At 40.7% G+C, this 27,542-nt stretch overlaps 1 protein-coding gene across 3 annotated transcripts in view; it reads right to left on the bottom strand.

The window, feature by feature from the left end:
- Positions 1-27,542, bottom strand: part of shisal1b (shisa like 1b) — a 74,209-nt gene that overhangs the window by 16,824 nt on the left and 29,843 nt on the right. For all 3 annotated transcript variants that reach the window (XM_044124103.1, XM_044124102.1, XM_044124101.1), the window contains 2 exons: positions 6,517-6,726; positions 2,810-3,023 (listed from right to left, as the gene is read on the bottom strand). In XM_044124103.1, the coding sequence (XP_043980038.1) occupies positions 2,810-3,023; positions 6,517-6,583 (281 nt within the window). In that variant the 5' untranslated portion in view covers positions 6,584-6,726. The remainder of the gene's footprint in view (positions 1-2,809; positions 3,024-6,516; positions 6,727-27,542) is intronic.

Here is a 27,542-nt window from a genome sequence, read left to right on the forward strand (position 1 = left end):
TTGAGGCGATGCTTGGAAAACGTCGTTCACAGACACTGACTGTCCAGTCTGACTAAACTCGCTCTATCTTGCAAAGACGAACGAGTGAAAACATCCATCTCTACTGATGTGTATGCCACACTATAAAGGTTTTTTTTTTTTTTTCACTGTTTCAACTGCACTATTTTATGTTGGAGGAGCACATAATACTTCAAAAGTTGTATTTGTAACCACTTTCAAAGTTAATAAAGTCGAAGGGGAGTAAACATTTTTTGTGTTTCCTTTCAGCTCCTGTTTTTACCCAGCGTACCCTGACGACTCCTTCAAAGGTCAAACGCCCTTTGGTGTTCAACACCTGCAGCGCTAAACCTCCAACCTGTAATAACATTTCCACCATGTGGTGTGAGGAGAGAGCAGAGTTGGGGCCAGTTTTTCTTCTTTCTTTTTTTATATAGCTCTGCCAGTGGTAAATATCAAACCTGCAGGCCCATCACCTTTTGAGTCAAGATGAAAGAATTGCTCACTGGGCTTCCCAATGCAAAAACTGAAATACCACGGCCTGCTGGGGGAGGAAGAAGGAGCAGCGCAAATCGGCTGCATACTGGGAGGGCATTAGTACAAAAAGCTGCGGCTTTGCCACCTCAACCTCCCACTGAGAGCTCCCACAGAACGAGAGCCACGGGTTTTCTGAGTCCGTCATGCAGCAGAAATCACCTCAGCCTGCTAGCGAAAAGCCCGTCCTCTAGGCACATCGTACCACGGCTCGCCAGTACGGACCTAACTATTAATCCCTGTACTGTATTTTGATAGAAACTAGAGAGATAAAAAAATAACATAACAGAGGACATAGAGTCGGAGCAGCAATGTTGCGGGCAGGTGGGCCGATCGCCACAAGTGCCTTCAGGATCTGCTCTTCACTTTCATGCTCTTGAATGCCTCTCGGTGAGCTGCGGCTCAATGCCGACGAACCTCTTCAGCGAAAGGGGAACCGTGTCAACGAGCCGGACAGCGAAGAGAAAGTCGGTCCTCTTGCAAAAGTTTCAGTTTAAAACCTTTTGGTCCAACGTAGCCGCAGGTGGAGAGTCGCTGAAGAATCACGGCCTCCACCTTTTTCTCACTAGTCGCTTCAATTAACAGCTCTTATTTATGCCTCCATTTTATATCCATGGTGGGACTCCTTCCTACACACTCTTCATATCAATAAACAAACCATTTGCAAGCCCCAACTTACACTATTGTGTATTGTTTACTTAAAAAAAAAACTATATTAAAACTTTAAAAAATCATTTTAGCAGTTTATCATATTTGTACATGTACATTGATTTCTCAAAAGCGCGCACCTTTTCTTGTCATTTTGGAGGAGTCATAAAACCCCACTTCCCTGCAGTAGACCATAGATAATAGAATATTACTCTAATTGTCTAATTGGTCGGTATGAAAAGTCCAGAATGATCCATTCACTTGAACAGGTACAAAATAACAAAGGAATGAACTGAGCAGCACCCATTTCAGTCACCTAACACCAGCATGAATTGTACATTGTAATGTAATTTGGTGAAAAATGATGAATAAAGATCGGGAATTTGGTGTTTTCTTGACTGAAGTTCTGTTGTGTGTGGGCGTGGGTGTGTGTGTGTGTGTGTGTGGGTGTGTGTGTGTCATATTTAGTAACAGCTGGGATTAGCCAAACCCCCCTCCTGTCACCACGAACAAGATGGCGAGGAGAATGAATAAGTAAATGAATGAATGATGTCGCTACACGATTTATCCATTTGTAGTCTAACAGTGTCTGCTTGCTCGGTCTGAGACGAATTTTCCCGAGACATGACCGTGAAACATATTTACTAAAAAGAAAACAAAAAATCCAGCGTGGATAGTTATTTTATTTTTAGCCCGAATGCTCTGTTGATGTCGTTTGGACGCAATTTGGGTCGCTTTAATCAAACACTGGTGACCCAGTTTGTTTTATTAGAGAAGAGACCAGAAAGTTCCTCGTCGTCCTTCATTTTTAACAAGTTGTACAACGACCAGATCAAACTCCACTGAATCTCTTTAACAAGATGAAATAAGAAGTGTAAGACGGTGAAACAATGCAGATGTCACTGGGTTGTCATAGCAATTCCAGTTCACAACGGAAAATGACTTTGTTCTCTGAATATTATTTGCATCTTGCACACAAGAAGCTAGCAGAAGCTAATGCTAGCTAAGTTCTTCTTTGGCATTTTAACACATTTTAGAGCCGAAAACTCAGCTCCACACATGTGCATAGATCCAATCTCATCTTGTTTTGGTAGTAAATTATGAAACTGGGGCTCTTGAATTTGCAACACGCAAACAGTCTTGCTTGAAGAAATTCACAAAGAAATAATTTTCTTTATTTTAATAAAGAAATATTCCGTTCACGCTGACGGGCGTCCACACTGCGGTGGATGCTGATGGGCATATTTGGAAACCGGGGTCCAAAATAGATTTTTCTAAGGACCTGATACAATACCGGCTCAACTCTGCTCAGTATGCTGCTCCAAAGCCACAGGATTTAATCCTGTGGTATTAAATCAACCCAGTCTGTCTTTGATCTAAGACTATGTTCGCAAATACAACCCTCATGTACAACCCTTTCTTTTTCAAAGGTGTGTGACTTTTCAAAAGTGCCGTAGAGTTTTTGCACAATCACCAAAAGTATGTGAAGATCCCTTTATGTTTCCTTCTGTTGAGGATGATTTAAATGATAAGAGACATTTATTATAACATTTCACCCTGATTAAACTTACGAATCTTTTAAAAAGCCTTACAAGGAAACAGGCAACGAGGCAGTTCAATGCGGACTTACTTGTGTGCGTAACCGTCTGAGGTGGTGGTGAGGTTGACCTGCATGACCGTCTGAAACTCGGTGTCGTTGCAGCAGTACTTGAAGGCCGTGTTGTTGTGGTGACAGCAGAACATGTAGGTCTTGTTGTCTGAGAGGCGCGGGCAGTGGAATCCAAAGTGGTACCGCCCTTTATGGTCGAAGTATGGTTCGCACACCCGGTAATGAGCCGAGAGAGCTGCAGCGTCGGAGGAGAACACGACAAGTCATTGTTGCTGTTTTCAGATCCATCCACTCAGAGCAAATGTAACTCGTGACCTTTGAGGCAGAAAATTGTGTTTATCTCCCGGCTCTGAAACCCCTTATTAGATTTATAGATTGGAATACTGCTCTTAAAGGAAAGGTCTTGCAGCCTGCAGCTGCTGCACTGGAAGACCTCAGAATACTTAATGTTGTTCTTTTTGTTTGGCTGTTTGCTCTGGAAGCTGCTGGACACAGAAAGACTCCGTGTGATAATATGAGGAACGCGAAGGTTTAACTTGCAAAAATAACCAAATTTGAACAGATAAACAGACAAATAATTACCAACAAATTCCAGGATTGTGTTCTGGTAGAAACTGGAAGGACAAAACCTTACAAATTGTTTTTTTTTTAAAAAAAACCCCAACAAACAAAAAGTAAACACTCCCTTTGTTTTATATGAAATCTGAAGGGACAAAGTTAGAAAAGGAGAATCATTATAAAGTTAAAGAAAACCAGACTGAGCATATGGTAATTCTTGCTTATTTGCATTCCTATATTCCAAGTTTCTTCGGCGTCAGAGTGAGATAAATATCTGCATTCTTGCTGTTTACTAGTGAAAGAATAAAATAATGTAGCTTCTGTGGTCGAATCGAGCAGGAAATAACCTTTTTGTTGACATTGAAATCTTGGGAATCATCTTCAACGTGAGCTCAGACTCCATCTGATAGCGGAGCAACTCCATAAGAACAAAGAATGCGACATTAAAACACGCCACAATTCTTACACTTTTATCCTCACTAATCAGCGCTAGCTACTTAGCATTGTCTCATTTTTATTACCAATAATAAGTGCGGGAAAACATATTGCAGCTCGCAGTGAGACAGCTGTGCTGTGGCGGTGTAAAAACTGCACAGAGGACATTTATTCACACACTTAATGAACTCAAGCACTAGCTCTCCGTAAGACTTGTGCATATACTCATAAAGAAAACCGCTGAGGCTGCCTTCGTGTGTATCTCTTTAATAATCTTCAACCTTTGCTTGAACAGAAGGAAAGAGCAGAGAGGAGTTGACACAGAACAACACAGGCCGTAAAGTAGCTCTAAAGGCTGACAGGGAAATAAGGATGTAACCTCGCGAACGTATTAATCAATCAATCAATCAATCAATCAAATTTTATTTGTAGGCCTATAGCACATTTCAGCAGCAAGGCATTTCAAAGTGCTTTACATCAAATCAAACACAAAAACATAATGCCCCATTAATGCCCCATTAATGCCCCATCCTGTCATGTTACGACCCCAAAGTCAGCATCTGATATTCCAACACAAAATAGTGTGTAATTGTGAAGCTTTTTTTTATTTTGTAGTTTTTCCAGATTAATCCTCTTTTTGCAGGACCTGTCACTGAATGGCCACTGAATGCTGGGTTTGAGGAGAGACACCTGAAGCCTGGAATACAGTGTTATATAACCCAACTCTGGTTTATCTTCTCCACAACCTCCTCCCTGACCTCTCTCCCTCTCCCCCTCTCTCTCTCTCTCTCTCTCTCTCCGCTGTGCTCCTTCTTCTGCTCAAATTAGCAAAGTAGTAAGTCAATTCTAGGATTTTTCTCAGGGTTATTAGAGTAAAGGGAACTCAGAACAAGTCCATGAAACGTAAAACAAACAAAAAAAAGATAAATAGTGATTATATGTATTGTTGCAACTTGTTTGTGGATATGCTAATACGACTCTGTGTCTCATAATCATCAGACGAAGCGTGAATAAAAGGACGCCAGTCGACGTGACGTGCTCTCGTGTCACTTCGGGTGTAAGTAACTCGTCTTTGTCTCAGGAAAGCCTAAAAAATCTGCCGCTCCCCACGAAGCTACTGGCACCGTGACACACACCCACCTGCTTAATTTCATTAACACCTCCTGAGGTTCAGGACGCCATTAACAGCTGGGCTCTCCCCGACGCGGTTTGTTTACAAGCTGAACACCACCACGGCTCTTTGCAAGCGGAACAAAAAGCCGCTGAACGTCAGAAAGTGTTCACAGGGCGTTCCTGTTGATCTGTCGCTGCTTTTACATTTACAAGTTTCTTGTCTCTTTTGCTCTGAGGCATTAAAGTTAATGATCTATTTTATTCGACTCTCGTTTAAAAGAAAAGGAAATAGAATAAAGCAACTTCTTATTTCTCAGGATGTGAAATAGTGGCTTAATTTGTCTTTCAATTATGAAAACAGAGAAGTTACTAGCAAAGGCGGCAAAGTCATCACCTCTGACCAATCAACTTTATGGCTACACAGCCTTTCTCTCGCTTACAACAAAGACAAAGTCTTCAGTTTGGAAATATTTCCAATTACAGGACACACAGTGGGTTATGGTGTAGCAATAATAGGAAAGTTTATAAAACTAATTTATAAATAGAGCTGGAAAGCTATGAGCAACATGTCTGATTGCAGGTTTAGCTACCTGAGTTAAAACAAACTGATTAATGTTCAGAGTTCACTAGTTAATTACGTACTTTGAATTTCATGTGGATTTATTGTGACGTTTTACAATTTTGACTGTAAATTATACTTGCAGACTCAAAAAGACATTCTCAAGCTGACAGCTTATAAAGTGGACAACTAAGTCAATGTTTTGGCGAGGCCGTCACAAAGCCCTGATCTCCATCCTACAAAGAGTTTATGGGTGAATCTGGAAAGGCCTTGGTGAGCGAGGCGGCCTACAAACCGGACTCAGCTCCACCAGCTCTGTCAGGAAGACGTTTGTGAAAGAAAACCCAAACGGTTTGACACCAATTCAAACCATTTGAAGGCAACGCTGCCAAATACTCAGTAAATGTATGTTAACTTCTGACTTTGGAGATTTGAACAAACACATTTCTGGCATGGTCTTTCTCTCATTAAGAGACATTTAGCGAACAGAAATCATTTTAGTGATTCAAACTGATGAAGCAAAACATGAAGTTTGGTCTGACTTAACTTCAGACAAAAGGAAAGCCGTTTGTCTTTTTATTTGGTGTATAAACGTCTATCAACTTTATATATGGTTGAAAACATTGAAAGAGCAGCAGATGAATGTTTTAAAATCAATTTGATGTATATAGGCATTCTCTGTTGCTTGTTGATTACAGTTGTTCTTTTTTCAACAAACGTAGCCCCTTTTGTTGGGCTCTTCCTACCAAATACAACAACGTTTTGGCTCTGAACGCAGCATTAGTCCTCACATTGACTCTTCTGACCCTCAGAAATCACCTCCCAGCTTTTTCCGACAAAACGTTTGGACATTTTGCTGTTTTCTCTGCATTTATGTCTCGACATTACAAGTTGTTTTTTTTCTTTTTGTTCCCTGAAACGAGGTCTATCTCTTAGAGCACAGGGATGAAGGTCCCCCGAAGGTCTCACACGGTTTGTCTGCAGACCCCTCTAATGAGACAAACTTTTGAAGGGGGCCAGAAAGGCAGACTCGCTGATGGACACAACCCTGACTTCTACATACCTGCAGTGGACAGCAGGAGGAAGATGACCGTCAGGACATTAAAGGACTGCCGGCTGGTGATAGTCATCTTCTTGTCCTCATACGGGAAGGAGGATGGGAGCAGGTGGGGAGGATGGGGGAGGGGGAGGACCGCTCTGTTTTAGCTGGATGTGGGCATCCTCTGCATGCTGACAGCTCCTCTCACATGGCTGCTGCTGGGAGACAGGACTCCTGATGAGAACAAGACAAGCAGGGAGAGAAAAGATTAAGACATCCGATTCTGGGTTCTGGACGTTCTACCTAAACTGGGCCGACAGCTCGCCTGGCAGCGAACGCTGGCGACGGCGGCTCCCTAACTGTGTCCAAAATCTCGGGTAAAGTAATGGCTCGGCGTCCGGCTTAATTGTAACGAAGAAATTCGACGGCAGCTAAACCGGGTTCTGTGTTCGCCGCTCAGTCCAACTTATAAATATCGGCAACTTCAAGCGATCAGCCGGAACAGACACAAAGACGACAATCTGACAGCTGGATTATTTCAGCAGGTTGCCGCAGTGAATCATCTGTATCCTGACGTCCATCCACATGTCATTTTGACACATTCCTCCTACCTCCAAAGTATTATTTGGGAACATCATCAACAACCCCACCTCACAGTGGTAGCTGCCTCCCCACCTGGAACGACAATAGAGCCAGCAGAACCATAAAACTGATGAAGATGAAGAGTTCCTCAGTACTGGATGCACTTCTTGTTGCCATTCTTCAACAATAGCTAAATTAATCACACGAGACACCAAATCATATGCATTACTTCTCAAAGCAGTTAGTTACTTCTGGAAATCAGAGTAGAAATGTGTGCTACAAAGTATTGTTTTTAAAAATATGGGTAAATCGCCCACAAAATAAAACATATTAATGCTCGTCGTTAAAACTGATGAAATGTAGGAAGGTGTTTGTTCAAAATCTCTATTAGGAATTCACTTCAGTAGGTCCTAATTTTTATTTCTTCAGCAGATTTCCATTTCAAACTACTTTGCGCTGACAAATGTTTTGCTCTCCGCAAAACGCTGAAAACAGGGAGGAAGATTAGGTGTCAAATACATTTTTTATTACAAGTGGTTTCGTCGGCAATGTCTTAAAATTAAACTTTAATCTGTTTCCCCCCACCCCCTTTTTTATGTCAAAGGAAGAAGAGATAAATCAAAACCTAATGCGATTCTGTGACGTCGTCTGAACATGGAAATTGTGCAAGTAATGCAATAAAAATGCAGTGTTATGAGGAAAAAAAGTGCATGTTTGAATCAAATATTTAATAAATTGCAGGGAATCCGCTCCTTCAGCACAGCCTCAAGAGTTTGGATCGTGAAGCTGCTGAGGAGCACGTTGCTTATAAATGATGCATTGTGGGAGGTCATGCATCCCCCTCGTTCCGCCGCTTCCCTTCCCAGTTAGCGTTCGGATCTTCGTCACAGTTCTCTGTCCACTGATGGTAAGTAAGATAAATGAGACACTGGTGCAACCTGCTTAGACACACACCTTCCTTTTCCATTGCAAACGCGTTGCATTAAGAGCACAAGAGGAAAGCACACGTCAACAGCTTCAGTTCGATAACGCTAATTTACTAATTACGTCAGCGATCGAGTAAACACGTTCTCTTTTCTCAGACTAAAATACAATGGATCCAATATGTACCTATAAACATTCATGCGGCAGTAATTTCACAGCTTTGCCGAAGTGTGCCTTCAAAAAGCAACTTCTAAACTTTTCAGCGTTTTACAGCTACAAGTTCACGTAGGGCAGGGGTGTCAAACTCCAGTCCTCAAGGGCCGCTGTCCTGCAGCTTTTAGATGTGCCTCTGCTGCATCACACCTGAATAGAATAATTAGGTCATTAGCAAGACTCTGGAGAACTGATCCACACAAGGTAATTAAGCCGTTTCATTCCAGTGTTTTGTATCCGTGGCACATCTAACAACTGCAGGACAGCGGCCCTCGAGGACTGGAGTTTGAGGCCTGTGACGTAGGGGAAAATTTTAAATCCCCCTCCCACCTCCCTTCCAGTGTGGGTTGCAAGGAGAGAGCGTTGCAAAAAAAAAAAAAGAAGTTGACTACTGAATTATTGACAAGAGAAGGGAATGGTGGCTGCCAGGAGAAAAGAAACCACTCATATGAGCGCAGAAGGCCACCAGTGCAAAACAAAATATATATATATATATATAAAAATAATCGAGGCCCATTTTCAGTTCATTGTTGCATCACCATCCTTTAATGTTGTTTTTCTTCTTTTTTTTTTTCTGGCGCTGTTCAAACTCAGAGTGCAGGATATCCATTTGGAGAGAAATTGGTGAATATTTTTATTGAAGGTATGGTCTGAATTTAATGTTCAGAGGAGAAAGACTGCAGTTCCATTCCGGGTCACTTAAAACAAACAAACAACCTAATCAGGGAATCATCCCCTGTGCTTACATGTGAAATATTTAAGAAACAAGAGACTAGCAGATAATAATACAGCGCACACGTTTACAGTGCTGCGATTAGCAGAACGAAGAATGCCGTTACTCTGCTGCATACTTTATAGACGAGGGGACTATTTTCAAAGATGTAAAGATCTTGAATACTTAAAAACCTTAATGATGAAAGGAGCAATCAGAAAGGTGAAAGTTTTTTTGTTTTGTTTTTTAAATCTAGAGACAGAGCAAAGTTATAACAAAGTCAACATCTTGCATTATTTATGGAGCAGCAGTCGTCTTTTGAAGTGCAGTGATGCTGTGATCACTGATCATCGAAATGATGAGGAAACCAAACAGGCTTTGTGCAAAATACGGCAATAAGCAGCGCAATCAATAAGCACTTTGGCTGGATTCATCATCTGCAAATACTTGCAAAAACTTATTAAGAGCAGTGCATGAGGTGGTCAGCAGTGTAATAAAGCACAGATCATATCTGCCTCAGATCAGATCTCTAAGCTGATGAATCTGGCTCATAAATCCGACTGAAGGTGCTTGAGAAACTCTTGCATTTCTTTTACAAATATTCAGGTGCTGGACTGGAAACAAGTAAAAATACCAGCCAAAGTATGCGAAGTATTAATCAAGGTCATTCAAGGACTGCAAAGACAACTGGCTTAGGCAAAGACTTTTACACGACATTTGGAAATAATGAAGATTTTGTCCAGGTGTTATTCAAAGGAACCAGAAAGTAACAACCTCATAATGAAGTCCTGATTTATTTTTTTTAAACAGACACATCTTTCACTTTCTTGATGTCATTTTATTACATTTTTTTTTACAGTCAACTGGAAAACACAGAAAGTACCTAAGATCTTTTTTTTCAGTTATTTTAAAAGAACACTGCAAGCACAGATTTTTGTTTTTTTCTTCCCCAACAACTTGAGTTCAGAAGAGGCTCATGGCAATTTTCACACTATTCACACTTCAGCACAACTTGGCTGCCAAAGCTGAAATCCTCCTAGCTGCAGGATGTTTGGGGAAAGTTGCTTTAGTTGGGTCCAGCAGATCTTCACAGCACAAGTACTTCTGAGATCCTTTAAAAGTACCCTCAACTCAACGGCTATAAATCCAATTAATTGCCGTAATTTGGGGGAAATGACAATTACCTATAAATGCTCATATGTAGGTTAAGAAGCGTTTTGCTTTAAATGTGTGAGGCAAGAGATGCATGGAGGAATCGGCTGTTTTGAACCAGTTTTAAACTTGATAAAAACTGGTTTTCGATCAGATATATGCTCCACAATACTCTGTGGTGTGGATGTTGTTACTGAATGAAGAAGACGCAAAGCAAGCTAGAGGGAGCATTACTGAGATGCTATCAGAGAAGAAGAAGGAAGCAAAGAGATGTAAGACAGTATTTGACAAATTTCTGATCTCGAAAAAGCAGGGTTTTGTTCTTACAGTTGCAGCATGCAACTTTAGAATAATGTTTTTTTTGGGCTTTTTTTTACATTTGTTAAAACTGCCACGGTGACATGACAGTATGACATGAGACAGATAATCTGTGAACAACTCCAGCTCCTATTGCCATCTGCAGAAATATACAGCTTGGTCAGAAACAGCAAATCAGGAGGAGTATCTTTGAGCTGTCCATCATGCTCATCCACCCGCTGCTCACACCCTACCTCTTGCTCTTTGCTACTCTACTATAGGTTTCCCACACCAGCGCCAGCCATGAATGCTAAGGCTAGTCAGCATGGCCATAACGATGGAGGAAAAGCAGTTTTCCTGTCAAAGTAAGTTGTTTCTCATCCATTAGCACAATCAGCAGCACATACATGAGGTTGATTGACAATGCCAAGACCCTCCCCCCTGACTCTGATTGGTTGCTTTTGACCGGAAGGAGTGCATTTCTACTGATGGCCACCGGGAGGACATGGAGGAGCCTGAGTTTTTCACTAAACATCTGTCTCATACCAAACTGTCACGACATGGTGAGAGTTTAAACAAATATACAAAAGGCATAATTTTTTTAAATAAAAGTTAGATGCTGCAACTTTCACCATGTCTTAGTACTTGAATTTATGTCTGGATAAATAAAGGTTTAACGATAATAATAAGTTCTGATCTTCAAAAACAACACCAGCGTGGTGTGCCACCAGTTGGCAAGAAGCGCAGTGGGCCCTGTAAAAATAGCATTGTCTCATGTAATAAAAATATCATCATGTGACCAGAGCTGCTAAACCCGCAGCCACAGCTGTTCGTCAGCATTAGAGCGAGTTCTCTCCTGACCTGATCCGATTAAACGAATGAGCCCAGAGACCTATGAAGACCTCCTTTTCCAGTCTTGCTCAGTCATCCTTGTTCTGTTTTATGCAAAACCATCTGCTGCCTTTTTACTGCGACTCATCACCACCAGAAATCACATTTTATAGAAAACCTAATGGAGCCTGAGTGGGTAAACAAACATGTCAGAGGAACGCTGCACCTGCCAGAGTTCCTGCTGGTTGTTTTGCTTCCTTCGACTGAAGGCTGCACATGATAACCAAACCAATCCGTGGACTTAATGTGGAGAATGTGTTTGTGGAGCACAGCTCCAGGCTTTGTGTGCTGGATTCTTTAAACACATCTTTGATCAGTGACGCTCTCTCCCTGCTGGAGAGACGCAGGCGGCCGGGGTCCCAAGAGCCTTGTTAGAGTGGCATTTCGTATAGATTTCCCCTTTCTTTTTATTTCCGCTCCGGCTTTAGCGCAGCGTCAGACGCCAATACGTCGGCTTAGGCACGGAATCCCGTTTTTTTTATAGACACGCTTACGTCTGCTGTTGTCTTTCACATGACTTGTACGCCAGGATTTATCTGTTTCACATGGAGTCACAAAATTTACACGGCTACCTGCGCTGTTCAGCCATAAAAGGGTGAAGGTTCAGAGTGCCGCGCTTGTTTGCAAAGAAGAAGTGAGTGTTTGATGGGTTTGTGTAAAGAGTCTGATGGTAGGGAAGCAGAACATGGATTGTAAACACGCAGGAAGGCAAAAACAGCATTGGAGAAAAGAGTAGCGCTTTCTGGGAGGGAAAGTAGAGCAGCAACGCTCATGCAACACAAGATGGCAGCTGTCTATTAACCTTTTATTTTTATTTTTCAAAAGTTCCAAACACAAACATGTAAAAATAAAACCTTTGAATTCATAATTAATCCAAAACCCAAGGAGTTAATTTATGTATCTACGTGCTCCTCACTGCAGCCAAGGAGAAGAAATGAATGTGAAGTGAGCAATTACTGCGGCAACCACTGTGAAACTAACACACTTTTCATCACAACACAGCACAAGACCCAGATCTGTCAGTGGTGTAATGAGGGAATGTGCAGTGGAATATTTTGGGCTATTTGGAGATTAGACACACTGATACACTGGCCATATCTCACGAATGTCCTGCTCCAAGTTTTAGTTTTGGTTGGATGAAAACTTTGAAAACTTAAAAGTATGTGACTTGTTAATATGCTTTCTAAGAAAAAAGATAGATGTGTGGTCTTAAATCTTTTTCTTTTTTAAATCTAAGCATCTTTTAAAGTTACAACTCTTTATTAATAGATTAGAGAAAATACTAAAGCCTCTTATTTTAAGCAACAATGTCCACATTCTTCTCCGTGCTGCTGCCTGTGGTCTTAATACATGTTTATGCGGAGAATCAATCACCACTAAACTCGTGAGCGTGAGGGAGCATTAGGAGTCAGATGCAGGTTAGAGATGGGACTTAATTTTCACATGATGAGTGCCTAGGAGTGGCTCTGCTGATGGGCTTGTGTCCAAGGGCTGATCAGCTGCAATAAGCCCTGCGCTTAATTAGTGCTTCTTCCGACTGTCGTCGTTATAAATTGCCTTTCATTCACTCTGTATGCCATTAGAGCCCCTCTCAAAAGCCCTTCTGAGTTTCGCCGTAACATGAGGCTGTTCTGCGATCTAATTATTGTAATGTGTACAGAGAGCGGACGAACTGTATGGAGAGCAGCTAACGAAGATTGTCAGGAATAGGTGCGGATTTGCTGTCGGCGCACGAAACTTTGCACTTGTCTTGTCAGGATGATGTCGGTGACAGAGTGGCTTCCTTTAGATGCAGCAGATCTACGACACTTGAGAGAGGAGAGCGACACATGTCGCATTTCTTGAGGCCGAGGAGTCGGGGTGTGTGGCTGAGAAGACGTCTTTGTCAACAGTGGCTCTTCATTAGCTTGCGTTCGGGATAACTTGCGTTCGGGATAGCTTGCGTTTAGTCTCCATGGAAACCAGCTCGTTCGCGGGGCGCCAGTATTCTCCACTCCTTCGGTTAGTGCTTTAGGTCAGTTTTTCTCAAACTGTGGTCCGCGGGCGTCCCCTACTGCTACGCAAGGTACTACATGTAAACGACCGTTTATTTGCTCTGCGATACGTGAAGTTAGCTTATCAAAGGATTGTAGTTAAAAATAACAGTGGGTAAGTGACGTAAAACCAGGTCACGTCAACATCTATTATCATTTTTATTTAATTAAAAATGATTTATCGGCAAATAAATACAACATGTAAATACAATTTATAGGAATGGGTGAATAATTGTGCAATAATTTTTGTTTCTGCCAAAGCAACTCAAAATTACTTTTCTTTTATTGTGCTTCGAAATTACAATAGACTTAAGATGAGTTTAATGCATACAACACTTATAGTTAAGAACAAATAGTTTTTTATTTCCATGCATTTTATTGGAAAGCTTACAATCTACACTTTCAGAATTTGTAAATATCTCAAAACTCCCTCAACTTGTTTATGATTTTGTCATGGCCAGTCACATTTATAAAACTTCTCCTTAGTTAAGAGACTAATACTTTAATTTCAGGTTGCATATATTTAGATGTTGGGTTGTAATTTCAAGTTAGGTTGTCTGTGAGTGTTTGCTAAATTGGGCTATGTGGTCCTCAGGCTGTTTGAGAAACACTGCTTTAGGTTATAACTTGGATTTAAATCATAGCTTCAAGACAAATGTTTCACAGTTGACCAACTGCTTTGTCATCTGGATAGTTGATATCTGCCCGTCTGCTAGCTAGTACAGCTAGCTGAATTCAAAGACGTGGCTATGATCAAAACATAAACGCAGCAGACTTGTATTCATCCTGTGTGTACTTGGATTTGTAAATGATCCAACCTGTTATCTAAGGAATAACCATTGGGGGAAAACTGTGTTTTAGTTGTTTCCTGAAATTCTGCTCTAGCATTTACTAGCTAGCAGCCCAGATTTCCAAGCACACTGTATCTCGGGCATCTTCATCTGGCTACCGCATTAGAAGTCGGTCAGGAAGGTTTCTCGTCAATACGTAATCGAAGGTTCTCCTAATCTCCATGGAAACCTCTTCATTGGAGTGCATGGAGCTAACAACAACAACAAAAAAAAAAACAAGGTTACTCTTTCTGGAGAAAGCGAGAACACTGTGAAAGTGTGCACAGCCTTTCTCAAACACACTGAAAAAGGACTTCTTGGGAAATATAAAATACCTGCTCTGAAAAAAACCCTCAATTTCTTTACCCCAAATGTTATATTTGTTGCATGTCTCTTTAAAATTTCTATTTCGTTTTTTAAAATGTAACTGATGGTCTATTTTGTACCGTTAGACTGCACCACCTGCCTCCTTTAGCTCGCTGCTCGTCCTGAAGCGGATGGATTATTTAAGTGTTAGAAATTCAGATTTTAGAAGGTGATTCTCCCTCCCCAATTAATTTGTACTATAATCTTTAAAGGAACACTCATAAATGTGAAGCATAGCAATTATCAGAGGCAGAGCTGTGAATTCAAAACAGCAGAGTTTTGCCTGCTGCATTTATGTTTAATATATGCACTCTGTGAATCAATCAGAAACCAAGAGAGAGATCTGATTCACTTACAACAGTAGTAGTAGTTCTTTAGGACAAGATAACAAATAAAATGAACCCGAAGACATGCAGAAATAATAATAATAATAATAATAATAATAATAATAATAATAATAATAATAATAATAATAATAATAATAATAATCTAAAGCACTAATGTCCAAAAGAAATACCTTTTAGCTACAGTATTTAATACAAATCTCAACAGTGTTTAAATACAGATAAACATGCACATAATTAAATTATTCAGTTAACTTAACAAGGCAATGCATTGAGTGAATCATTTAGAGATGCTAGGCAAAAACACCCCCCAAAAAAACCTCAGTTGTTTTTGACATGCCGTCTCTTTGTTATGAACTGACGAAGCTGGGCTGGAGTAATAGCCGACCCCACAGAGTTCCAGCTGCAGGACTCGACATAAATTTAATAGAAAACACAGAATCAAACAGAAGTAGTTTTTTTGGTGTATATGACACTGAATAAATTGTCCAGATCAAATCTGCTAAATTAAGCCCAGAGGCAGCAGCAGCAGCATGTTTTGCTCGAGTGGATTGATGTCGCCTGGGAGACGTCGACGTCACAGAAGACACAGGGAAGCATGTACCACCTTATAATTAGCTACCACAATGTATTATACAGGAAATTAATATAGTCCATCTTTAAGGGGGGGCTGAAGGAGAGAAACAACAGGGTTGCCATAGCGCTTGTTGGGCAGACTTTGACCTGTTTGGCTGCATGACGAGTTCAACTAGGGTGCATCGCTTCTGCAAAGCTGCATGTGTGGTCTTTTTTCTTATTGTTGTTTCTGATGTGGAAGTTAGATTAACAGAAGAGGAAGAAGATGTGCAGTTCATCTCTAAACTGCAGGAGGTCTGCTCTGTCTCTACCTGAAACATGATGGAAACCATCCTGCTTGGTGTTCAACCTTTACCCTCATTTATTTAGCTCTGCATGCCAGAAAGGAAAAGGTGGCTTGTTCTCCCAGGACCCCCCAAAAAAAGCTAGGCAGAATAATAGCTCAGGTTTTTCACAATAAAGATTTTTCTATAAAAGCCATTTTGAACATTTCTGTTAGCATCTATCAGAAGGTAACTGATCTAAAGGAGTTGATCTCTTCGATTTCAAGGTTGGCAGCAATACGATGCATCACAAATATTTATAAAACTCAAAATCCAAAGTGATTTTAAATATTCAATGTGAAACCTTAAACAGTGGAAAGGGTTAAACGTCCAGTCTTACGCACATTAGATACTTACATAGTGTATAATAACTCGCAAATGTCTGTTATTATGATTTTATGTGATAGATCAACAAAAAGTACTGCAATCATGGCTTGATTTGTGCGACCCAAAATCAGGGTCATGCAGAGGGGAGGGGGCTTGAACAAATGTTTCTCCTTCTCAAAAACGATTGCTTGCTGGAGGCGTTTTACCCAGTCACTTACAGTTTTTATTCCTCTATCCAAATTCAACCTGAGAAATCCAGCTCAATAGGAGAAAACCTAGATGTAGTGCAGAAGAGAGATGAGAATCAGGTGGATTTAGAAAGATGTAGAAAGGCAATGGCCAGGCTAATGGAAAACCAGACATGGCACAATTCGGTAAATAAAAATGTCCCAAAATTGAAAAATATGAAAATTATTTTAAAATTGAGATCTATTTGTCAAATAAATTAATCAATCTTTACCTTCATAAAATATTAAAATACCCATTATGAAGCCTAGGCGAAAATTGAAGCTGGAAGACAAAACACAGCCGTCACACATCAGACACTCACCACGCTCCCGCCGCAGCCAATCAGGACAGGTGCGCCGCACCGCTTCAGCCAATCGTCGTTCACGGATCCCTTCAAAGGACAAGCTTCCCCGGATCTTCTCGCTCGTCAGCCGTGCTTCGACCCACCTCCTCCCCATCTCCACCATCATCCCAGGGACATCTTCCTAGCTCCCTCTCTGCTCCTTCGTTCAAGGCTCCGTTCCACCACCAGTATTCGGACCGGGGGGAAGACTACCCTGAGCTAAACCTGGACCGATCACCTGCCTGGTGATCCTCAGCTCACAAGTCTTCCGCCGGGTTCGAGCGCCAAAGTTTCTGTATCATTAAATCTTCTAACTGCTTCTCTTTCTCTGTGTGAGTCTATCCAGATTGAATTTCCTTTGGCTTATTTGGAATTCCATTAAGGTTTTTACTTCATTACTATGTGGTGAATATATTGTGAAATTATTTTGTCTCTCCACATAAATTTGGCAGAGATGCTAACACCCCCATAGATTCGTAAACTTAGCCCCTCTGAGTTATTTTTTGATCTTTAAAGCATTCTGCAGCAGAGTTGCCATGGAGATTAACCACTCAGATATTAAGATTTACTTAGACATATACCGCAGCACTTTAAATGTTTTCATAATTTACTTCAAAACATTTGCTCAGTCATCGACCGTCTCTCCTGTGTTTTCTTAATGTTTACAGTCTCAGATGAACCGCCCTACCAGCAGCAGCAAAACGGCAACATTGTGCCCCATCGGGTAAAACATAGGCTACTTTTGCTTTCCATTGTCTCGACTCCATAAGTAGATTCAGCTACGGCTGCAGATATACCGAGACTAAATTACTCAGAGATAAAATCTGCTGACGAATTACCTCTGCAGGAAACTGGATTCACTGTAGCTTTATTTAGGTGTTTCAGACATGGAGGGGATATTTTCTCAGACCTTTGCTAGTGGAAGACAAAAAGTAATATTAATAACAATAATTTCCCTTCCACTTGAAGCGTATGCACAGCTGTCATATAAAAGAGAGAGTTGAGAATTGAATCCCAATAAAGGACGTAACGTGACAAATCAGGAAACGTCTATCTGGGTCCAGATTACCACTGGGCTGTTCTTTTATCTGTACTTTTTCCAAGGTGATGAATGTTTGCATGTGGACTGAGAGAGGCAGTTTAAGAGACAGCTACTGGAGTTTAATAAGTTGAACTCATTACACAATCAAGGTCTGGAAGTCAGCTGGGGAATGGGAGTGCTTGGAAGCCAAACTGAAATGATGCAAATCTATAAGGATTTACACTTTTCCTGTGGTGCAGAACACTTCAGCACCAAGCACTACCTTTGCAAGTGATTGGATTTTTAACACTACTTTACATGGATGCCTTCTTTTGTGCCAATCCTGTTGATGAAACAATTTTTTGGGGGCATTTTAATGTCACATTTCAAACGTTTTATTTCCGTTTCTCTCAACCTAACAAGGTGAGTCTTGCTGTGCATCGTACCCTGCTTAATGAGATTCACTGGAATGAGAATTTATTGAACTTTGAGTCTACTTGGGTTTGCTCAATCGGCGGTATCGATTCGTGTCCCACGCTGCAGCAGCATCTTTCACGTGAAGACAATAAAAAGTGTGAATGCCAGGATCTTGATATAAAAAAAATGAGACCATGATAAATCATTTCAGACTCTTTTTATGCCTTCAACGTGACGCATCTCCTGCATTAGTCAGCTGAAAAATAAACAGACTTGTTGAAGGGAGAATCTGGGGGGGAAATAGAAGCAGCAGCTGCGTAATCTTGCTGCATAAGCATTCAGATTTTTGAACTCAACTCCAGTATTCACAGTTCTGGCTCAAAAACTTTCATCAGTTGCAGGGAATCTGATTAATTATGAATATCGGGTGCGTACTTTGCCTTCTGTAGGCAAATCCATAGTTTTTCAGGAGGCTATAGAGGATTTAAACGATCTAATTGCGCAAACATGTCAGTTTGGGAAAGATTGAAATGGTACAGAATTTGTCAGCAAGTGGAAAAGTTTTGGAACAACAATGACATTATAAACACTAAATATTTGTTCACAACTCATAAAAGTTCCCCCACAGGGATGAACAAAAGAGTCGCTTTGGAAGACTGAAGCTCAGCTTCAGTTGTCAAAATGAATGAAATTGAGAAATTTGATATTTGACAAATCAGTGACAATAATGTGTGCAGCACAGAAGTCAAATTTCCACTGTTTGAGTGTCACTGTGTTAGAGAGAGCAAATATTGTGAAGAAATTTGACATTAAACACAGTGCAAGTTGAACATCAGCCTCCTGTTTATCATTTGGTAACAGGCTAACTTGACAAAGACTTTAAATAGAAAGCCATATAGTTTCAGTAACGTAGGTATAGGAAAGAAAATATTGTTATTGGTACCTATTATCAATTTTAGAAGTGAGTTTTAGTATATTGTATATTTACCAAAAATTCAACACTGTGGATCTCCGATAGTTAAGTTTGGTCCAAAACCTCCAGATGTTTGATAGAAAGGTGACTATAAAGAGTATTACTTTGAATCCAAGGATGCTTCCAAATAAACAAAATGATGAGTGAATGGAAGACAATCAAAGTCCAGAACTGAGTCTGAAGGCTGTTGATAAAAATATGTCCACGCAATCTGATCGATTTGCAGAAAAAAAAATCTATCAAATCAAGATTGAGGACAGTTATAGAGGCATATCAAAGACTGAATGGGGAAACTGACTGAAAAGTTGCTTCAGTTGTTTGTACTTATGCAGGTACAGGTTTATTTATTTTCTTCTTTACAGATTTATTAGCTGAATAAATAGGTTTTTTTAAGTACATTAGATTAATGCTGGAAAATGACTTGTAGTTTCTTTTCTTCCACCGTCACACAAACCTGGCATCTCAAACAGCATGTGTGTAAAACTTTGTGTATCGCCGGCTTGTTTCCACAGTTCTGCACCATCCAAAGCCACAGAAAACGTTCCACTGTTTGCTCTGAAGCATCTTCTAGCACTTACACTTCCATCACGGCTCTGAGCGTTCTGCAGGCAGCCGAGGCCTCATCTGGGTCTCTGGCAGCTCACGGTCTGTGACTCATGCAGCAAAACAACTGGACCTATTTTAGCCCCGAAGTTAAGGAGACACGGCGGCACGTCCCCGGACCAAAAAAAAGAAGCCGGCATTGTTTGTCTGACTTTGCTTCAACCACACGCGGAGCTCATCTGGTTTCTCTTGGAAATGTTCCCCGTCATCATCGGCTGACCCCGGGATTTAAAATAGCTCCTACCCAAAGACAAGTAGTCCATGGGGAATTTCAAAAATGTCAGAAAAAAAAAAACAACAACAAAAAAAAAACAAAGTGAGACATGGCAACGCAAAAGAAAATCGCTACAATAGTCAGGCCTTTGTTGTACTGTTACTGGCTGCATAAATATTCATGTTTTAACATCTTCCACCAAAGCAAAGAGGAAACATTTGACTAAAAGCTGGCAATTAGAAAAAAAAAAAAAAAAGAAATCTGTGCAGGACCCAGAAGTAGGGAGGGTTTAAAAAAAATTAAGCCCAAACACAGTAATATGGGGTTTGTTTTTCATTCAGAGCAAGAGTTTCTCATTGTCCTTCATAGAATTCAGTAACAAGAGATCGTCTCTTTTGTGATTCAGAAATTAAATTGGCTAGTCAATGGGATCCTGGGGGACAAAATCAAAGCACTGGAGGCGGCTTAAAAGAAAGCTGCAACAGACACATAGTTTTGTGTTTTTTTTGTCTTTAGCTGGAGATTGGGAGAAAAATGTTTTTGTCACATTAAATCCGCGTACTATCTGAGATAAAAGCGAGACGGAGGAAAGTCTTTTTGAAAACGAAGATGGAACAGAGATAAACCCAAACAGAAGCAGGAACAAGAGGACTGGAGCTCTTAGTGTACTTAACGATAGGGTGCGATCGATATATAAAGGATTTTAAAATTGCCTGAGAACACTGCTGAATAATCCATTAGGAACAGAATGTCACTGAAGAGCTGCTTTGAGGATCCGATCCAACGCTGCAGCCAATCGCTGTAAAAAAACCTGAACTTTTAATCCACAGTGACTTTTACGACGCTATTGGATAGAAAACATTATCACGTCAAGAGAAGGCTTACATACTCCTCGGGCCTGAAAACAGCCACAGCAGATTCAGTGTAGGTCACCTCTAGGGGTCAGAGGTCACACACAAGTCCGTACCACGCAGCCAAGAATACCTTGGATGTGAAAGGATAAAGCTCTCCACTCCTCCTCATCCAAATGCTAATGGTGTTTTGGCAGTCGGCTTAAACAGCCAATAAATAAAAAATAAAAATATCCTAGAAGTTGAGGAACTGTTTGCGTTCTGATCCAGCGATTATTACCGGAGGTGTTGGTTGACTGGCCGTCGCAGTGGGGTCGCACCTCATTAACGAGGCTGTTCTGGTTTTGACCCACCTCACTTTGGTGCGCCGTCAATAATGACTTCCTGTTATGTCCTCAAATGGCCCCCAAATGCCTGGAAGTTCAAACTCTTAGCTCACACGTTCCTGCAGCAAGGCTGCCCTAAACCGAACAGACTGTGGAATCGTTTATTGTTGTTCATTATCATAATGAACAATAGAGTCAGCTATTGCTATTCACCAATAACACGCCAATGTGATTTTGGTGCCTGTTTAAATTCTAAGTAATTATAGTAGAAACGGATTAGAGCAAGCTGTAATATTACACGTTGAATGTGAAATTAGAGTCATTTGAGCCCATAATGACTCATGGATTATAGTGAGGTTTTATTTAGCATATCATCCCTGTTTGCGTGGCGTGTGTGTGTGTGTGTGTGTGTGTGTGCGTGTGCGCGTGTGTGCGTGTGTGTGTGTGTGTGACACAACAGGAAAATATAAAAAGCTTTGCAGCTGTGGCGGCAGACATTTGATTTTGCGTTTACGTGTGCCAGTGGTTGACCTCAACAAACAGAAGTACAACCTCCAGCATCCGGAGCGTTTACGCTTTTCTGTTTTTATGCCATTGCTCTAAGTCCAACAGCAGATAGGGAGAAGACACACTACTACAACAACCTCATTGTCAGAGCAATTATAAAGGCATTAGCAGATCTGAGTCGTAAAAACAAATCCAGAGAATAGAAAATAGATTTTTGGTTCGGATCTTACGCCAGAAACACCTCTGTGACTCATAACCCCACAGACTGACTGGTTATAACCTGGGCGTAGGTTTGTAGCTATTAGCACAGGGAATGCTTCACCAGTAGAGAGAGAAACAAGTTCAATAAACTGTGGGGAAAGGTCTGTAAAGCAGCTGAAGATAAGTAGGGATTGGCTTCGAGAGGGACAGGAAGACTCTAAAGCAATACTTATTTAGGAGCAGTCCAATTAGGGTTTTTCAGCCGATGTGGCAGCATTCTGGATCAGCTGCAGCTGATTGTGTTCTCACTAAAACCAGGAAGATAGAGCACATAACACCAGTTTTAAAGTCCCTCCACTGGCTGCCGGTAGCTCAAAGAATAGACTTTAAAATACTGTTGTTAGTTTATAAATCACTGAATGGTTTAGCACCACAATACATTAAAGATCTGCTGCTGTTGTATCAACTTTCCAGAACTCTCAGGTTCTGGTTCTGGTTCTGCTCTGCACCCCCAGAACCAGAACCAAACGAGGAGAAGCGGCATTTAGCATCTATGCACCAAAAATCTGGAACAAACTTCCAGAAAACTGTAAAACAGCTGAAACACTGACTTCCTTTAAATCTCGACTAAAAACCCATCAGTTTAGGATTGTATTTGAAACGTAATCAATTACAAATTTAATGATGAAACTTGACTTGATGTTGTGTTTTTATTGTTGATTCTATGTTGCATTGTGTTTTTGTGTTTGATTTGGTGTAAAGCCCTTTGAAATGCCTTGCTGCTGAAATGTGCTATACAAATAAATTTTATTGATTGACTGATTTAAATATTAACCATTTCCTGGAACAAATCTGCACTGATCTGCTGCATAAAGATGCAGTAAAACAACACCACCATCAGTATTACGAACTCCTCCCGACAAACTCACACAGACAGCAGACGTCATTATTATTTGTATTGTTTGTATTTCACGTCGGCCACACGTTATGCGACATGCCGCGACAAAACCATGACCAAGTGTCCTCTGGAGCGTTTTGAGTTACTTATAGATCCTGTGCATTCTAAGCTTTCTAATGATGTCAAATACATTTAAATAAAAAGATGGAAGAAGATATGGCCAAAGGAAAGTTGGCACTCAGGAAACCAGATTCCTGAGAAAACGACCCTCAAAGGTTTCAAACACTGAAGAACAACCTGTCTGTTATAACAAAAACTGTTCATTTTGCACTAACCCCGCCCTCCAGTGCTCTCTGTCAACAGGTGTGCAGACACAAGCTCTCATACACCAGCTTTTCTCTGACTTATCAAGCTGAAAATGAATATCTTTTTTTACCTCTCTTGCTCCTGCAAAGGACGTTTTCTGCACTGATCAGCTTTCTAAGGTGCTACATTCATTTTGTTAGTTCTCTGTTCTGATATAAACCGTTGATAATTTGACTATTAAGTAATTTTTTTTTTTACAATGTCACGTATTTGTAGGCAGACAAAGCTTACAGCAAAAGTTGCTGCTGTATTTCAGCTCCTTTCTTGCCCCACACGGACCGACACACGACACAGATTAAACAGAAAACACCAGCAGACGACACAGTGAAAAACAGCGACTGGTTATAGAACCATAAAATATTGTTCACCGCCTGCAATATGCGACCCAAGACTGTAGGTTGTGAGTTCCAAAAGTTTTCAAAACGTTTATGAGCAAAATGTGGCTGCATAGCATTCTGGGGGCGGGGGGAATCCCAGACTATAATAAAAATATAAAAAGTCATTAAATAAATAAATAAATAAAACATCCAGACATAAAATCCCAGACTTCAACACTGATCATTTCAAAATGCCTTCAACCCGCAGTTGAAGTGGAATATGTCATCTCTATTTTAAATATTAAATGTGTCATTTTTGAAGGTTGTACAATCTTTTGTTCTTTTCATAAGTCAGATTAGTACAGATTTTATTTCTAACTACATACTTTAACATACATATATTATTCAATGTGTCTACAGTATGAGGTTATGTAATCAGCTGCAACTATGTAACATCAGAGTTTAACCCTTTCTTCTGATTAAGTACGTCACAGCAGAGCTTTGTTGTTTTTTTTTCTTTTTTCAGTGGGAATATCCTCCTACCACTCTGAAAAAGTTTGTTGATGGGATTTTAAGGAGAGACAAATGCAATTTCCCACCAAAAATGAAAGCTGGCATTATAAAATAAAAACAGCAACTTTCATACAGAGTTGAAATCAAAAGCTCTGTGTTTGAAGATGCAGAGAAAACCCTCCTTCTAACAAATCGGCTCATACATCACCATGTTTATGCACAGTTTTGTTTAGTGTGGGTCTAAAGTACATGTCTCCCTGCTGCTCACTCCAAACAGCTGAAGACAAGCCAGTATGAAATCAAATTTCCATGAGCGGTGACATAAAATGTATTTCTCCTGACAGTCTGAAAGTGCATAGCGGGTCTCTTATCCCGCATCTGACATTCGGTGGCTTTAAATCCACTGCTTGCTTCTGGAAGTGAACGTACAACGTCTTAGCACTTTTTTAAAGCTAGATTTTAAAATCTGAACAGTAAAACCTTGGTACACATTTTAATAATTTCCAACAGTAACCAACACAGCTGTGTGATTAAAAAAACCCACGCAGTGCCGTGCAGAAGCATTCACACTCCTGTGTTTATTCTCAGCATAAACACCGCTGTTCTGTGAAGAACTCCGGTTTGTTACAAAGCCTTTGTGAACAAACAGCATCATCATGTCTGCTGTGAACAAAGAACACGGCAGGACAGGTCAGAGAAACTAGGAAAGTTTAACAGAGGGTGAAATTATGAAAGAAATGAAGCGTCACAAGTAACATACTGTTCACACCATCACCTAAAAATGCAAACAGTACGAAGCGGCAGCTGAAAACCTGCGCAGATAAATAAATCTGGAATAGCTGCAGAGATCCTCACCTCAGGTAGGCGAACATGTTGACAGTACAGCTAACATATTGTCCAGTTTGTCACAAGTCATGACAAACGGCAAACACATGGAAAAGGTTGACCTGGCCATTGATGGAGGCATACATCATTTTCCAATGTTGTTTTCCCATCATTGGAAAACATCAAATTGCATGATCACTCCCACGGTGAAACACGGTGGTGGCAGCATGACACTGTGGGGAATTAAATGATCAGATTAAAACATGTCCATCTGCCTCCAGACCCAGTGTTAATGTTTGTAGATGCTCTCCGTTTAGATCCGGCTGAGTTTAAGACAAAGTTTTCAGAAACTGGTAGACGTTCCTTAAAGAACATGTAGCTGTCTGAAGAATTGACCCAAGAGCACAGACACAAATGCACAACCGTTTTCAAATGTCACGTTTTAGCAGCTGGGTGTCATTTTTTAAATCCTCTTTACCTGGCATAACGCAGAAAATCTCAAAAGAAACCCACTGCCATTTGGGGTTGTAACATTAAAGAAATCAATGGGGAAGAATACTTTTACAATCAACAAATAATAAAATCAAGTTGCACTGATATGAAGCTCTCATGCTTTTTGTTTTTTAAAGTATACTTTGGTGAACTTGTTTATGTTTTAAAAACAATCCAAAGTACCAAATTAGGGTACCTAATGTCATAGATTTTCTTCTGCAGAGCTCCATATTTTCATAAATACCCGTCTGTCCTCCTGTGGCAGATCGTTCAAGTATGATTTAACCATTTCGACTGAGTTAATGCTCAGGGGAGCCAGGGCCATTTTTCTCCTGCTCTGCGCTTCACCGGAGACACAGAAGCACTGAAACACAGAGCAAACACTGCATTAATATTCAAAAATGCCACTGGGCAAACCTTCGTCAGAGTTGCTGCAGCTCGTCTGTCACTTGATTATTCATTTCTGGAGCTGCACAAACAGAGGAAATGCCTCTCTGATCCCCCAAACGCCTACGCCCCCTCGATAAGAAAAAATAAATAAATCTACAGTGAGGAAGCTCAAAGCAACCCACAGAAGATGCAGATGAGGATCATGATGTAATGAAATTCACCTTGTGAATTGAGATGTAGGGATTTAAAACTTCTGAGCTGTTTCAATGGAGCCGTGACATTGTAGGCATGTAAAGAGAGGTGTTGGATGATGCTGGATGCCCAACTTGACGAGGATAGCGGATATTAGCTCTGACGTTGTAAATATCACCGCGGCTTTCTGCTGAGAATCCTTAGGATTGACTAGCAGGGAAGGCGAAACGCCCTGAAAGCTCTGCTAGATTACCGTCTGATCACTGGAGTCTGGTATGGAGGGACAGTTCCCATCATAGGCGATGCCATCTGCCACTGTTGGCCTCCATACAGTATCTCACTAATGCACACATGACACTACAGGCATCCCTTTTTCCAACTTTGCTTTGTCTAACAAAGACTCACACATCTATTTGGAGATAATTCAGCTTAAAGGATCCATTCAAACTGCAATTTTCTCTCTCTCTGAGAGTTAGGCTGAGGACAGGGGAACCCGGTGTGAACCCTCTGGAGCGAGACGTCTGGAAGACGGAGCAGATAAACCAAATAAAAGAAGAGTTTTCAGAAAAACAAGACACCTCCGTGCTCTCTGAGCGGCTGCTGTTTATTTCGGGGGTCTGGAGAATGTAATTATTTGACTGCTGCTGGTGTTTATTAATCGGTTATACTCTCAGTTGGAAATGGTTCAGTGGGATTTTTTTTGGTCTGTTTTTCTTGGAGGGACGGGTGATGGATGGATTACAGGACTCTTAGCAGACCTGATAAACGCAGCTGCTTCTATTAAAATGCGCAAGTGAGATTTGATCAGAAATGTGCTTTATGGCTTTTTAATTATTAATTTTTAACCATTCGGATCTACTTTTGGTCTTTTATTTAAAGTTTCAAACTGAATCACAGTGTAAATCTGCTATTGAACAAATTAATGGATGATTAATAGTTACTGATTCGGAACATGAGCGATAAATTGAACTAACAGAAAATATAACAATGAACAAATGGAAAAGCAACCGATCTACTTCTGCTCATGAATAATTAAACTATTTATTGGATTTATCTCTAATGCAGGGCTCTCGGAGTCCAGTCCTGCAGGTCCAGTGTCCCGCAACTTCTGGAGAGTCTCTCGCTCATCAGAGCCGAATCAATAAACTGGATCGTTAGTTTTTCTCTGTACAACCTGACTGCATGCTGAGGAGGTGATTCAGCTATTTGTCTCAGCTGTGCCAAATTAGGACTATTTCAAAACGTTTGCGGGACAGTCATAATGTTCCTGACTTCATTGAAAAACCCTGAGTGGAAAAGATATCTGCTGTAATCTGATTTTATTTGATCTAATCCCAGACAGAGAGAAAAGAAGAGTGCATGCTTTGTTTGTTTGTTTGTTTGCTTTTTTAATGCAGTTCCAGTTCAGCAGAGTAACACACCACTTCCTCCTGATTCTGACTGGAAAAGCTTTGCCTTGATTTCTGGATATTAGACATTCAGCCAGCAGGCAGGCATAAACATCCAGCTCCTTATCTCCAGCTCCGCTAACGACGTTTCTGCCTTTACAGAAAGCCTGGGCTGCTTAGGATGAGTAAAGGGAGGTTTCCCAGTGAATGATAACTCTTCTTAGGAATGTCTGTAAAGAAAAACATCTAACAGGAGTGTGTCAGGCAGACAAATGACAGTATTAATAAAAAACAAAAACAAGCATCTTCAGTCACACCAGGCAGAGCTGATCACACTGGACTGCTTGTAGTTCTTGACTCAAAAGTTGCCACATCTCACTTCTTCTTCTGTGGTATTAAGGTGGAAGTACTCTCC

The sequence above is a fragment of the Gambusia affinis genome, linkage group LG08, assembly GCF_019740435.1.
Source record: "Gambusia affinis linkage group LG08, SWU_Gaff_1.0, whole genome shotgun sequence".
Classification (NCBI taxonomy): Eukaryota; Metazoa; Chordata; class Actinopteri; order Cyprinodontiformes; family Poeciliidae; genus Gambusia; species Gambusia affinis.